Genomic DNA, 15,614 nt, shown 5'->3' on the forward strand with positions numbered 1-15,614 from the left:
CCCACAAAGATGTTACAAAGTGGTCAAAAAGATTATTATTTTTTTTAATTTCCCAACTTAATCATTTTTTCTTTATTTCATTTATTTTTCCCATCATTACTTATTCCCCCTATACCCTCTTTCACCTCCACCCACCCCTTCCCCCCCCACAATCACCACACTGTTGTTCATGACCATGAGTTCTTTCTCTTTTTTTTCTTTTTTGCTCAATCCCTTCACCCCTCAGAGCTGTCTGCCTGATTAAAATGGCAAGCAAAATAGAGAAAAAAGATTTTTTTAAGGTGAAGACAATTATATACAATATTTATATAAGAAATATATATATCCTATATAATAAAAGGATAATATGCAAATTGACCCTAACGGCAGAATGACTGGGAACAACCGGTCACTATGATGTGCACTGACCACCAGGGGGCAGACGCTCAATGCAGGAGCTGCCCCCTGGTTGTCAGTGCACTTCCACAGTGGGAGCACTGCTCAGCCAGAAGCTGGCTCATGGTTGGCCAGCCCAGCAGTGGTGGCGGGAGCCTCTCCCACCTTTGCGGCAGCACTAAGGATGTCTGACTAATGGCTTAGGCCCACTCCCTTGGTCGGACATCCCCCGAGGGCTCCCAGGCTACCAGAGGGATGTCTGACTGCCAGCTTAGGCCCGATCCCTCAGGGAGCGGGCCTAAGCTGGCAGGTTGACAACCCCCAAGGGGTCCCAGACTGTGAGAAGGTCAGGCCGGGCTGAGGGACCCCCACACCCGAGTGCACGAATTTTTGTGCACTGGGCTCTCTAAATATATATATATATATATATATATATATATATATATATATATATATATATGTTTAAAGAAGGATAGGAGAGTACACATAAGCTAATGTTTTAAGGTTACTTATAAAGGAAAAAAGGGAATAGAGTAGAGGGCATGGGAAAAAGTAGGCTTCTTTAAATATACTTGTTTTCTTGATTTGACTTTGAAATCATGTAAATATTTTACATAATTATGTATTAAATTTAAAAAGCAATTTGTGCAAAATTTAAAAAGTGAGACAAATGATAAATCTAAAAATAATGCTTACCAGACCCACCATACTTGTGAACTATTCACTTCCAGCTCTTCAGCACTTGTATGTGTTTTATGATTTTGTTCCTGTGGGAAATCTCTTTCTATGTATTTCCTTATTCCTCCTGAGTTTGCAGTCTGTTACCAGAATTGCTTGGGGTGGAAATGCTTATCTTATGAAGGCCATGGCAGGAGGAAGATGCAGGAGGTTGGTTCCTTTTGGTACTAACATAATCTTTCAGAAGAGTTTTTTCCTCTAATAACAGAATCTGTCTAACAAGCTAGATCATTCCAAAGTCAAGGTTGTTAGAGTTCAAAGTCTCTCCCAAATCACTTCACCAAATGATGGAGCAAAGCCATGTCTAAGCTGCAAAGGTCAAGATTCAAATATAGGTGGATCTACCTCTATTCTCCTTTGAGGTTGTCTTTCTCAATGTGTGGTCTATGGACCACCTACGCACAGAATCCCAGGTCTACTCCAGATCACAGAGTCAGAGTCTTTGGGAAAATGGTCCAGAAATGTGTATTTTTAGTAAGCTTCCTACGTGGTTCTCATGCATATCAAATTTTAAAAGCTCCATTTTAATTCATCTCTCCCTTGATACAAGGTGTCATACTTCTGTGCACCCTGTTGACCCTTCCTTATACTACTTTATCGCTTTCTACCTTAAGGCATTTTTTTCATCAGTTACTTTTTTGGGCTCTGTACTATCCACCCTTTCCCATGGCTGCTTGGTATGTTCTTGTATCCCCCCTTTTAGAATCTCCTTTCCATTCTCTTCTTTAATCTAAGATCCATAATAAACACAAAAAACATTATCTATAATTAACATTAGTTATTCTTATTTTGCCAAATAGCTTGTAAAAGTGAAGTTGATCTTCAACGGTGAGATCCCTGATCAGAATGGAAGTAGGGCAAAGTGATAAAATTTCAGTCTTATACACCATTCTTCTGTTGCTTCTCCTTTACTCTCTGACATCTGTTCTTCCTCCCACTCTCCCTTTTCTCTCTTCTTCTTCCTCTTTCTCTCTCTCCCGGCTCCTTCTCTCCATCCTAGCCTCCCTCTTTCTCACATGAAATACTTAATCTAAATATTTGAATTGCTCAAAAACTTCAACCTTCTCCTATAGCCTGAGAGCAAAGACAACTCCAAGAGAGCAGAGCCAACCTGAATTGTTCATGGTTGTGTCTCAGAATCAAGCCAGATGCCCTCCACATAATGAGAGTCTTCAGAAAATTGCACAGCCAGCCACCATTTCCTTCTGGGTCAATACCTTTTCTTCCTGCTGTTGTAGAAGTCTGTATTTGATTCCTCCATGTTCTGTTCAATGACTAGAACTCTGCTGTGCCAGTAAAAGCACTTTTAAGTAAAAATCTTTAAAAGTGTGTGCTTTGGGGTCTCATATTAGCCAAATCTCTTCCAATCATTAGGCCAGGAGTCCATAACCCGAATCTGACTAATTTAGAAGTCATTGAACTTCCTAACTTCCATATGCAGAATGTTAGTACGTGTGCAGATTTCTTGGAAGAAAGGCAGAGCTTTCACAAGATTCTCAGTGAAATCCTGATCTGAACAAATTAAGTGAGGCATAAGGCATCCACTGTTCACAGTTCCTACATTCAGGATCCCTTCATTTCCTCAGTTTCTTTAGAATTATCTTCAGTGGTCTAATCCCCCCAGTATAATTTGCTTTTCTTGATGACTTAATTACACACACACACACACACTGAGTAGCCAGATTATTATGACCACCCCGTCAGTATTTCGTTGGGCCACCTTTTGCCTTCAATACTGCAGCGATTCTTCTTGGCATTGACTCCACAAGATGTTGAAAGGTGATGTGAGGAATCTAACACCATGCCTGATGAATAACACTGTCCAGTTCTGTGAGATTTGATGGTTTGTGGAACCAGCTGCCTGATGGCTTTTAACTTCGTCCCACAAATGCTCAATTGGATTGAGATCTGGTGATTGTGGGGGCCATCTAAGCAAGGTAAAGTCTCCCTCATGTTCTTGAAACCACTCCTGCACAATACGAGCACCGGGCCATGGCACATTGTCTTGTTGGAAGATAATGCATGGAGCATTATCTCCATTAGGATAAGCCATCAATATGATAGGATGAAGTTGATCAGCAACGATACTTAGGTATGTTGTGCTATTCAGACTTTGTTCCACACAAATTAAAGGGCCCAAATCATGCCAGGAAAACATGCCCCAAACCATAACACTGCCCCGACCAGCTTGAAGGGTTGTACTCATGCATGTGGGGTGCATGCTTTCATGCTGTTTCCGCCAAATTCTCACTCTGCCATCTGCATGATGCAACTGGAAACGTGATTCATCAGACCACGTGACTTTTTTCCAATGCTCAACTGTTCAATCTCTGTGTTCCTGTGCAAATTGGAGACATTTTATCTTGGTAACTGCAGACAGCAAAGATATTCGAACAGGCCTTTGGCTTCCATATCCCATACGATGCACTGTACAGCTAATTTGCCTACAAACATCAGGTGGTCATAATAATCTGGCCACTCAGTGTGTGTGTGTGTGTGTGTGTGTGTGTGTGTGTGTGCTAATTTCAGAGAGGAAGAGAGACGGAAAGAGAGATAGAAACATCAAAGATGAAAGATCATCATTGATTGGCTGCCTCCTGCACCACCACCCCACTCCCCCATACTGGGGATCTAGCTCATAAGCCAGGCAGGTGCCTTGACTGGGAATCGAACTTCAACCTCCTGATTCATAGGTCAATACTCAACCACTGAGCCACAGCGGCTGGGCAATGACTTCCTTTTTTTAAAATGACTTTAAAAAAAATATTTTAATACTATAGCCAGTCCCCAAACCCTGTATGGTTGCAACAAATTTTCTATTTCTTTCCTAACTTAGACTTTGTTCTATTTAAAGTCTTATTTATATATGTTTTAATATGACAACCTATTGCATAGGAAGTAGATAGGGGATAAATCATAGAAACAAGAAACCATTTGAGTACTTATGTTATAGGGACCTATTTATTCTAAGGCATTTGCATTTATTATCTCTTTTAGCTTCATATTGGGTATGTGCAGAAGATATTATTATTATTATTGTTATTATTACTACCTTCACTTTACAGATGAGGAAATAATAGAGGGTGCAATAATAGAGGGTGGGTACCAAGAAAAAGATTTGTGTCGTTGTCTACTGTGGCAGAAACTACCTGTACTAGGTACTGCCATTTAAAGTTTCAGATTTAATTCACATAGTCAAATACAGAGAATCAGAAGATTCTGGAAGTGTTAATATTAGAAGCCAATTAACAGTAATATTCCAGCCACTTCCCAGTGAAGAGATATTTAAAGATGAGGCCAATTACAATAGTATTTTTATTCGTTTAATTATTTTTAATTAGCTTTATTTAAGCTATGGGTAGTGCCAAAGAAGAGGGTATACACTTGGTAACAGAATACAATTAAAGTTCGATATTCATATTTGTTGCAGAAACCTTTATTTGAAAATGATGAACGGCCCGTCCTAGGGAGAGTCCCCCAGGAACTATTAATGTTTTCCTAAGCCAAGCTGAGAATGAGGCGAGCGCTCAAAAAAGAACTACAAATCCCAGAAGGCCCTTTCTCCCATCTTTTCCGCGAGACTCGCAGGGGCGTGGCTACATCAACCAATCCCTTCATTGAAAACCTATGCTACCAGCCAATCAGAAGGCGAGCAGGCGCCGGAAGTCGGGAGGCAGAGGGCGCGGTAGGTTTGAAATTGGGAAGTTGGCGCGGCAGAGGGAGGTGGGTCTGCAGCCTGGCGGTTAGCTGGGGTCGGTCCACGTCCTGTGCGGGGAGGGCGGCGGGGCCCAGGCCTCCCGGAGAAGGTGAGGGAGGTGGATTTGGGGCGGATGTGTGTTGGGGGAGGGCGTGTGGGGCCAGTGTCTGAACGCACGTCCTGTTGTTTGTGAATCTGGGCCTCGCGGGTGGGCAGCGGCGAGTCTGAGCGAGACGCCTGTGGGTCCCTGGGGAGATTTTAGGTCTTTGGGGCGGTGTTAGCGTTCCAGAGGACTGGTGGCACCTGGGTCTGGCAGGACAAGCTTTCCCAGTGGAGGACGCCGAGGCCGGAGAGTGCAGGTGGCTTGCTCAGGGCCTGGACTACATCCACTGAACCCCCCCCTCCCCCCCCAGTCTTCCCTTTGCTGCCGCCTGACCTGACCTGGGGTGGGAGGAAGCGGGGGGTGAGGGTGGGGGGGGGTAGGTGCGGGGGGTCTTATCCTACCGGAGGCGCCGGCACCCGGGACTTGGCGATTCAGGCTGGAAGTGAAAGTGTCAGAGTTGGGAGGTTCCTTAAGGGTCACCGATTTTACTTGTGATAAAATGTAGTGGGCGTCATTTTCCCAGGGTCAGAGCGTGTGAGTGGCCCGTGCAGCTACATGCCAGCGACTTTCTAGGAGGTCAAGGTGCCCTGCATCCTGCTGCACTTTAGCCCTAGTTAACCCCAGGCGACTGAGCTGCTCTGGGATATCTAGAGTTAAAAGTTAAGTTGCTAACCTTTTCTAGCAAAGGTCAAACTGCCAAAATATCCTTGATTGGAATATGTGCCTGATGTGATTCGAGCAACTTAAAAAATACAGTGTGTGTTCTACTTGTTTTGTAGCGTTGTCTTACAAAATGGTAGAGGATGAGCTGGCACTGTTGGATAAAAACATAAATGAGTTTTGGAATAAATTCAAAAGCAATGTCAACGACACCTCCTGTCAGATGGTGGGACTAAGGGATAACTACAAGGACATCAGTAAAGCATTTACAGGTACCTAATGTTAGTTTGTGACATTATGTTGTTCTTTGCTTTTTAGTGTTATTTCAGCTGAATTGAAACATCAATTCCAATTTCTCTTTCAGAAAAACTGTCTGTGAAATTGAAGGAAGAAGAGCGAATGGTTCAGATGTACTTAGAATATCAAAATCGTATGTGACAATCTGTAGATCTGTTTTTTTTATATTAAACATCTTTATGAAATCCCTGATACAAGTAAAACAATGTATGCTGTATGAATGTGTGTGTATGTATGTATATCAAAAGAATAAACATTTATATTCATACCCAGCTTAATAAATAGAACATCCCATGTTATACCTTCCTCTTTTCCCACCTTCCAGAATTAACCTATCAATATTTTGTTTCGTGTTGTGGTTTTGAATGTTATATAAAAGGTATTATTTTGTCCCCTTTTTTGATGGTCTTTGGTGGTGAGTTTTATTTCTGTATTTATTTGAAGGGGGAGAGCTGCAAGGGTCATGATCATCTGGTTTTTTAATTCTTGGTTTTATTTGGTATTTTTTTAAAAAGCATTTTTATCTTTTTATTTCTATTTTCAAAGACAAATAGGAAAGAATAGATTAGGATTCTTTTCTTTTTGTTCTTTTAAAGATTTTTTTATCATTAGGAAATATTAATTAAAACATACTGTATTAATCTTATGAAAGTCAATACTTTGGTCTATCTTAGGTACGTATTGGAAAACAAAGCGTGTATATTCCAGCTAATACTGTGTGCTTTTTGCAGAGATCTGCAGGCAGAATAAGCTTATTCAAGAAAAAAAAGATAACTTGTTAAAGTTGATTGGTGAAGTAAGTGGCAAAAAGCAGGATTTGGAAGTACTGACTACAAATATCCAGGATCTTAAGGAAGAATATGCTAGGAAGAAGGAAAGTAAGTTTTCAGTTGTACACATGTTTAAACATCAATCTAAATTTCAAAGTGGTGATGGTTCACAACTCTATTTTGCCTTCTCTGCAGTTTATTGCCCAAAATAGATATTATGCCTGAGGCATAGCAAGGACTCATCTCTGTAAGGCAGCGATTCTCAACCTGTGGGTCGCGACCCCTTTAGGGGTCGAACGACCCTTTCACAGGGGTCGCCTAAGACCATCGGAAAACACATATATAATTACATATTGTTTTTGTGATTAATCACTATGCTTTAATTATGCTCAATTTGTAACAATGAAATTGAGGGTCACCACAACATGAGGAACTATTAAAGGGTCGCGGCATTAGGAAGGTTGAGAACCACTGATGTAAGGGGTCTCTGAAAGTAGCTGAGTGGGTTTTATTTTCTGTTTTACTTAAAGGTCCTTTGGATTTCTTATATAGCCAGAGTAAGAGTGAAGTTAATCAGTGAGTTTAATTAAGTGTAGCAGGAGACAGTTTCACAAAACAAGATTTGCTTGGGAGAAGCCATAGTATAATGTAGGTAACAAATTTATGGATCATGCATTCTCTGACAGAAACTATTAAGCAACCTCTTTATGCTGGAAAATTACTTTGTTTAAAAAACTTTTATATTCAAATGAGTGTTTCCTTTGGAGTCTTGTTTGCCCACAAAGTAATCAAGTCTCAAATCTCTTGAAAATAGCAAAGTTTGTTTTGTTAATGCTTTTTCTTACAGAATTTGTTTGCTAGCCTACATTATTTTTCTTATCTGCTATTTATTACTTAGGACATAATGTGCTAACTTTAAGAATAATTCTAAACTAGCATGAAATAAAGCTGACTTCTTGTGAGAAATAATTATGTTTAAAAGAATAGAAATATTTTTCCAGTGAAGCAATTTCTTGGCTAACCAGAAAAAAACAAAATAGTATAAAGGAAGTCTGTTTCTCTGCCAGCCATGCAAATCTTGGCCTGTTTATTCATGCTACTAAGTGATAAAGTAGAATAAAACATTCCTCTCACTTTTGTATTTTCTCACAGTTTTTCCTTTCATCTTGAATGAACAGAAGCCCCTTTTGCTAATTGGTAGAGATAGAGACTGAATAAATTTAAGCAGATTCATTTGTCTGGCATCATTTTTATAGTTGTTTCCAAGGTTATTAAATTAATTAAATGAGCACTGAGTATTATTTAAAATATTTGATAGTGTGTCTGTTTTCTTAATCAGCTATTTCCACTGCTAAGAAAACGAGTGAAGAGAGGTTGCAAAGGTTACAGAAGTCTGTAGACATATTTAAAGATCGACTTGGACTAGAAATTCGAAAAATTTATGGTAAGTATATTAATGTCAATACAACAGGAAATTAGGCGTGTCATTTTTTAAGTAGAGGAGAATTAAAAACATTTTTTTTCAAAGCAAAAATATTTCATGTTTTCAAGTAAAATAATGACTATGTTATTAACTTTTTAGAAAATAGGGGGGAAAACTACAAAATTTTTATCACCATAACCTAAGTACTAATGCCTTGGTTATTTATTATCCATTGTTTTAATAAATGTATTTCGGGCATGGTTTAACAACCATGCAAATAATTTTTGTCCTTTGCTCATACTGGTATTGTATGATTAGCATTTCTCCAATTGTTATATTGGTAAATTTTAAAATGGTATAATAATTCATCCATTAACATATCATTAGCACGTGTATTGCCTCTAAGTTAACTTTTGGATTCTGCCTGTATTTTAGTTTTAGAAGTACTACGGTGAATGTAGACTACTCCATTTCTTTTGTATAACTTCCGTGGAATTCCCAGAGAGGAATTACTGGTTAAACATGTGAATATTCCAATGGCCTTTACATGTATATATGCCAATTTACAGCACTGCTTATTGTGTTGGGAGTCCCCAAGATTACCATCATGTTTGGTGACTTGCCAGAAAGATTTACTGGACTCGGCATATAGTCATAATTTTGATGAAGCACAATGCCTTTTTTTCTTTTGTTATTTGTCATTTTGGTCATATGTAAACTACAATACTTTTAAAAACTAATTTGCAGCACACATTTGGAGATATTGGTTAAGTGAATATAAAGGGTGGGACAAAAGTAGCTTTTGGAAAATAATACAATAATTAATACATAATAATACAAGAATAAACTCTATTTTGTATACTCACAACTACAAACCTATTTTTGCCTCACCCTATATATACTTAGTGTTTAATGATTGATCAGAGACAAAGATAAGAAAGCACATCTCCATCAAAAGCTTTGGCACTAAAATGTTCTCACATTAAATAACTTAATCTCTTTTCAGGTGATAAATTGCAGTTTATATTCACTAATATTGACCCTAAGCATCCTGATAGCCCATATATGTTTTGCCTGCACCTAAACGAAGCAAGGGACTATGAAGGTATGCCCTCTTCTCTATAACTGGTATTTAAGTTTGCCACCCCAAAATGTTACTTGAATCAGAATATAAAGTAATAGGATGAAATAATATTCCCACAGCTATTGTTTTCTTTTTCAGTCTTGCTTTTTGGGATATTGTCTTATAAAGGCTGTGACTATAATAGACTTTTGATGGCACCGTGCCACAGTGGCAGAAAAGTCTAAAAGATAAAAGATCACTATATTATGAAATATGAGTTATCCTTTTAGAGAACTCAAAGCAAAGCTATAAAGGATATGACTACCTAAATGTGAATACTATTATAATTTATCCAAGTAGGTGATTTTAAAACCAAATGTAAAATCATTAGACTCTGGTAATTTTTGTCCCCCCAAAAATCAATTTTACAAAATTATTCCATCCTGAAAAATTCTACACATTGGTAATTTAGCTGAGTTACTGATTCTCTAGCAGGCCAGATGGCTTTTGATTTATGAGGAATATATATGATTGGTAATAGTGTGAACAAGAAGAGAATGGAAGTATATTTATCTCTTTTTTATTCTTCTAATTCCCCTTTAAAAGTGATTAATTTATTGGAACTCAGGAAATGGTTCTCAGCTTTTGGTGCCTGTCTTCTCACTAAAGCTTTATAGGAGACACACACTCAGGTGAACTCTTTAGTTGGCTCTCCAATGTGCCCTTGAACCCAGTTCCTGTTCTAATGAAATTTATATTTTAGGACTCAAATTCATGTACAAATATTTGGCTTTTTTCTCTCTAGGTAAATATCTCCTAATCTAATGAGTGCTGAATTTTAAGAAGCAATCCCAGGAAACCTCTTACCTAGCTTTTAAATTTTCTCCAAATTGGATTCCTCTATTGCAGTGGTTCTCAACCTTCTGGCCCTTTAAATACAGTTCCTCATGTTGTGACCCAACCATAAAATTATTTTCGTTGCTACTTCATAACTGTCATGTTGCTACTGTTATGAATCGTAATGTAAATATCTGATATGCAGGATGGTCTTAGGCGACCCCTGTGAAAGGGTCGTTCGACCGCCAAAGGGGTCGCGACCCACAGGTGAGAACCGCTGCTCTATTGCTTCATAGTGTCATAGTATTTGATAGTGTGTTAAAATAGATTCTGCAGTTTAATTTTGAACCAACTGGTTTTTCTCTATTCTTTCTCTGCTTGGGCCTTGTTTCCTAAACAATTTTTACCAAAGAGCAGGATCTGATGTGGTCGAATTTCTTCCCCTTGAACAAAGTACAAGGTTGATGGTAGAGAATGCTGGATCATCCCTTTTTTTTGACTGACCTCTCTGGAGACTTGCTTGCTCCCATATGTACCATCTGGTTCAAGGGCATATGAGATCCGTACTGTTATTTGTGATTTGAATATCATTTGTTTAGTAAGCCCTATAAATGCCACTTTTGGAATAGTGACATTTTCTAATGACCTCCCTCATTTGTGAGACTTCATACCCCTCCTACCTATAATTGTAAGTAATTAAGGGTTGGAATTTTTTTGATTCAGTGGAAAGATACTAGAAGTCAGGCCAAATTTCTGTAGAGAAAAATGACTTAACAATTTAAACACATACACACAAACAACCTGTTAAAAATAGTTTAATTAAAATGTATAGGAAAGATGATGGGAAATGGTATTCTGTTCTTTATCACTAAGCTCTTCAATCCCTTGCCTACCATCTGTTTAAATTTAAAGCAAGATTGTAGTACAGAGATTTGAATATTTAGTGATTAAGCAGAGGAAAGGTTCAAAAGATAGTTAAGATATGAAAATTAGGTGTATCTATCATCCTATGCTCAAATCAGTTCAATAAAATGGGACTAAAATTATGAATTTTAAAATTATGAAAATTAAAATTATGAATCAGATGAAAGCATCTAAATTGGAAAACTTCTCCTCCATAAAAAATCTCATTCAAATTGTCTTTTTTTTCTTCTTCTAGTGTCAGATAGTGCTCCTCATCTTGAATGCCTAGCAGAATTTCAAGAGAACCTAAGGAAGACCAAAAATTTTTCAGCCTTTCTTGCCAATGTTCGGAAAGCTTTTAGTACTATGGTTTATAGTTAATGTATAAATAGTACATAAAATAAAAACTGTTTATTTTCTCCCCTGTTTTGTATCTCTTAAAAAGAATTCTCATTATCAATAGTTTGCCTGTAATCCTTTTGGATTTTTTTTAACATTTCTGTGTGCTGTGTTTCTTTAAAGTATTTAATTAAAATCTTAGGAAACAAAATTTATAAAGTCAAATGTGTTCTTTTTAAAATGAAAGGATATATACATATACAGTTGACTCTTGAACAACATGGGTTTGAATTGCTCATGTCAACTTATATGTGGATTTTTTTTTCAATAAATATATAGTCATCCATCCATACCCCTGGGTTTCACATCTGCAGATTCAACCAAGCATGGCTAAAAAACAGTGTTTTCAATCTGTAGTTAGGAATCTGCAAATACAGAAGGTTGACTTAAATTATCCATGGATTTTCAACTGCATGGGGATTGGAGCCCTTATCACTGCAGTTGTTCAAGGATCAATAATATATTTACATATATATTTTTAGATAAAGTTTTATTAATATATATTATATATCATACACATATGTAATAAGTATATATTTTTTGTATTATTAAAATATGTATTATATATATATACCTCTGAAGGTATTGTGGTTGCTTTCCCTCCTTAAAAGATTAGACTCGGGGAGTATTGGTTGTTACTGGTAAGTCAGAAATGGAGAACACAGTTTAAATTCTGGGTAAACACAGATGCTTTCTTCTTCCTTCTAAATTGCAGATCGCATGTTTCTTCACCTGACCAGCTGGGAAGCTGGATCAGAGGTGGAAGACCCAGATGGGTAATGTGGAGCCTTACTGAGCAGGACTAGTTTGCCATGTATGAACACAATGGTCAGAGAGTGAAGGGCTGAGAAGAAGGGAGAGATCGGGAAGATGGGAGGAAAAGGTCAGGGTAGGAGTGCAAAAGAATGGACTGAGAGGGGCAGTGGGGAACTGCTTGTTTCTCATTCCCTATTATCAAGATATGGCCCATCCCATACTTTCTTTTGCCTACATGATTACCTAGTAAGTGGCTGAGGAAGAGGAGGAAGATTTTTTATCTTTTTTGTTTGTTTGTTTTGAGAGAGAGAGAATGTAATGTAGGCCAAAATATTCCTTCTTCCCAGGGCAATGAAGAACCTAAAAGGAAAAGTTACCCTTAGCTATTGCGCTCTCTACAATGGGGAAAGACTTCTCCAGTGAGGTCCCCAACACCACTCATTTTAAAAAAACGTATTGGATCAGGAGGGCATGTTCCTTTTTTACAGCCAGCTTCTTGAGTGTATGGTTTTTCTCTACTTTCTTCAACAGTGCTCCTTCCAGGTATGTCTGCTGTAGTTTAGTCAATATTCTCAAGATTCGTGCAAGTAAGCCAGTGGTTCTCAAAGAGCAAACTTGCATCAGAATCACCTGGAGTCTCTGACTGAGTGTGAAGTGGGAGCTAATACTTTGCATTTCCAACATAGTACAAGGTTATACGGGCACTGCTGGTCCAGGTGAAAATTTGGCTCAGCCCTAACCAGTGTGACTCAGTTGTTTGGTGCACATTGTCCTGTGCACCAAGTGGTTGCCGGTTCAATTCCTGGTCAGAGCACATGCCTAAGTTGCAATCCCCAGTCGGGGGTGTGCAGGAGGCAGCTTATTGATGTTGTGTTCTCACATTGATGTTTCTCTGTCCCTCCCTTGTTCTCTTTCTCTCTCTCCCTCAAAATCAATTATGTATATAATTTGGCTCTACTTGACAACCACTGGAGTAAGCACTTACCCCCAATGTCCAGAGAACTCAATTTACAAGCCAGTTGAAACAGATCAGTAACATATTTGCCACCTCATATAACTGGCCACCTGGCCCCCATCCCTGCTATGCACTCCCTGGTGGGACTCCTTTGTTGTCCCCAGATCTCTATCATAAGAGCCGAGCCTTAGGACGAAGGTCTTTCTTGATAGTTCAATTTGCTCTTCAGTTAGCTTCTCCTATCACATAATTCCTTTGAGAAAGAGTTTTTCTCTCTAATTCTGTGAGTCTAATTACTCCCACCTCAGCTCAAAGCTCCTTTTCTCAACATTCCCGTGACTCCTGATCAGGTTAGTATCCACTTGGCTCAGCAGATTTCCGGGGCTGCAGGCACCTATATCATTTAGTTTCCCTGAGCTGAGCTCCCATCTGCATATGCATGACCTGGATTCTCTAGCTCGCTGATTTCTCACTCCTGTTCCTTGTTGCTGCTCAGCCAGAGGAAGGCAGGGACTCAGACTCTGTCCCCGCAACCCTTTTCAGGATCACAACATACAGGGAACTCTGACACTCCATCCAAGTAGTTCTATCCCTGTAGCTGCATTCTCTACAAAAGGTTCCTGCTCTTCTCTGCTTGTCCCCACATCTTGGTTCAACCTTCTCATGCCATACGTCCCCAGGTCACTTTCCCAAGATTATACATTCTGTTCTCCCTATGTAACATAGTAAGTGACTATAGAGCATATTATTTTGATTCTAATGTGCTTCTCTTGCTCCAAATCAGGCTGATTACCCCACAAAGCCATTTTGGGAAAGGAGGGCTTTTCTCTTGGAGGAGGGAAGAACGCTAGACTATGCTCAAATAATTATCAGTTAAAGCCTTATAATACAATAAAATTTACTTTAGCCCAAATTGCATATTATATTACTTTCTGATGAATTAGAATGGATTATAGTATTCATTATAAGTATTAGTATGGGTAATTGAAAATGAAAAAAGTGAAATTAATAATCTTCTGGTTGATAGTGTGATGGATATGTTAGCCTTTACTAGAAAGGAGATAAATTAGAATAATGCTTTCGGTGAAAATCTGACTCAGACCTCTCAACTCCCTATATTTCCGGTTGTTAATGTCACTAAAAACTTCCTGACATATGAAACTGCTTAGAGGAGTATAATTATGAAAGCCTAATTAAGAGTTTAAAAATATGAAAAAATTTTTATTCTATATAAAAACCTTGGACACATAATCAATCTTCACAATATATACTTAATTTTTACCAGAATCGAAGGGTACCATCCCCATCAGTCCAATCAGAAAATTCTTGCCTTCCTAAAAAGATCTTAAAGATAAAAATTGTTATGCCCAACTATATTTGTATTTCATCTAGTTTAAGACTATAGCATTTCTTTGAAGTTTAATAATTACATATCACAGCTGCAAAAAGAATATGTGGTAGCATTTCAAAACAGGAAAACCATTTATGTTTCTATAAAGTAAAACTGATTTATGAAGAGGAATCTCTTTCTTTGAAAAGTACTTTCAAAGAGTTTCAGGGTCCAACCACCATTATCATCACTTTCTCTATACAAACGATTCAGTGTAGGCTGCAGTCAATTGCTACATAATTTTTTACCCATCAAGGCTAATGGAAAGAAGTAAGATGAAAAAGAAATATAAGTTAAAAATCTCCGTTCATGGTCTAATGGCCTATTATTCAGCCCACTTTCTACATGCAGAAAGCTATCGTTAATACACCATTAAGGATGACATTAAAACTTCTGATCCGTTCTTCTAGGCTTTAAGTTATGCCTCACATAACAAATTTTACTTGAGCTCCTTCAGGTCTGATATCTGTATCTATAAATATCTCTGTATTAGTTATATCCTATAGGAGTGTAATATGCACAGTATAAAAAAATATGTACCTTGCTTTGAAAAATTCCTTCTTGAAAATATAAAATCTGAATTAAAAAAAAAGGTAGGGGGCAGGGGAGAAATGGAATGGATTTTACTTGCTCCTTCAATGCAGACTGTATTTTGCACAAATGGAGACATACCCAGATGTTTCTGTCAACACCATGACTTTCCATTGAATGGAGTATGTGATCTCCAGGCTGACTTAGGCCATTTTCTGAAAGATGCTGCTGTACCACTTCTCTCCATTCTAAATTGTTACCCTCGAGAAGTTGGGGTCTACCTCTCTCATTCCCAACCTTTTCCCATTATATAGTATTTAAGAAAGCAACATAAATCTCCTTTTCTCTGAATATTCCATTTGATAGTGAATGTTGATTTCTCAAACTTTCCATCCAAACTGGAGACTCATTAGCATTTAAAGTACCTTTCATTAGGAAGTTGCATAGGGTATTCCTTTCATAATGACCCCGCTGGGAAGTATAGAATTCCTGCTTTCTAAATTGGTATATGAAGTTTCCAAACAGACAAGGAGGCACAAGGTATCGGGCAGTCTCCTTCCTAACCCTTTCCCATCTGCCTTGCTCTTGTTCTCAGATCCCCATCCACCTCTGGCTCACACTTGATCTCACTCTAAGAGCAGTTCTGGTTGTGGGAAGAAGGTATATAAGAAGGTGCTACCTCGGAATGTCATTGGCTCAGGATGGAACTCCACTTAG

General features: G+C 38.3%; 1 protein-coding gene across 3 annotated transcripts; it reads left to right on the top strand.

The window, feature by feature from the left end:
* The first annotated feature begins 4,777 nt into the window (after positions 1-4,777).
* SPC25 (SPC25, NDC80 kinetochore complex component) lies at positions 4,778-11,294 on the top strand. Of its 3 annotated transcripts, none has more exons than XM_023745234.1 (7): positions 4,778-4,798; positions 5,693-5,845; positions 5,938-6,003; positions 6,602-6,748; positions 7,980-8,084; positions 9,070-9,168; positions 11,123-11,294. In XM_023745234.1, exons 2-7 carry the CDS (start codon positions 5,707-5,709, stop codon positions 11,245-11,247), a joined length of 681 nt encoding a protein of 226 aa, XP_023601002.1. In that variant the 5' UTR covers positions 4,778-4,798; positions 5,693-5,706; the 3' UTR covers positions 11,248-11,294. The 3 variants fall into 3 exon arrangements, with proteins under 3 accessions (XP_023601002.1, XP_014301091.1, XP_006083234.1); XM_014445605.2 differs by lacking the exon at positions 4,778-4,798 and adding an exon at positions 4,821-4,836; XM_006083172.3 differs by lacking the exon at positions 4,778-4,798 and adding an exon at positions 4,829-4,919.
* Positions 11,295-15,614: the final 4,320 nt, after the last annotated feature.

This window comes from Myotis lucifugus, unplaced genomic scaffold (genome assembly GCF_000147115.1).
Source record: "Myotis lucifugus unplaced genomic scaffold, Myoluc2.0 scaffold_5, whole genome shotgun sequence".
Taxonomy (NCBI): Eukaryota; Metazoa; Chordata; class Mammalia; order Chiroptera; family Vespertilionidae; genus Myotis; species Myotis lucifugus.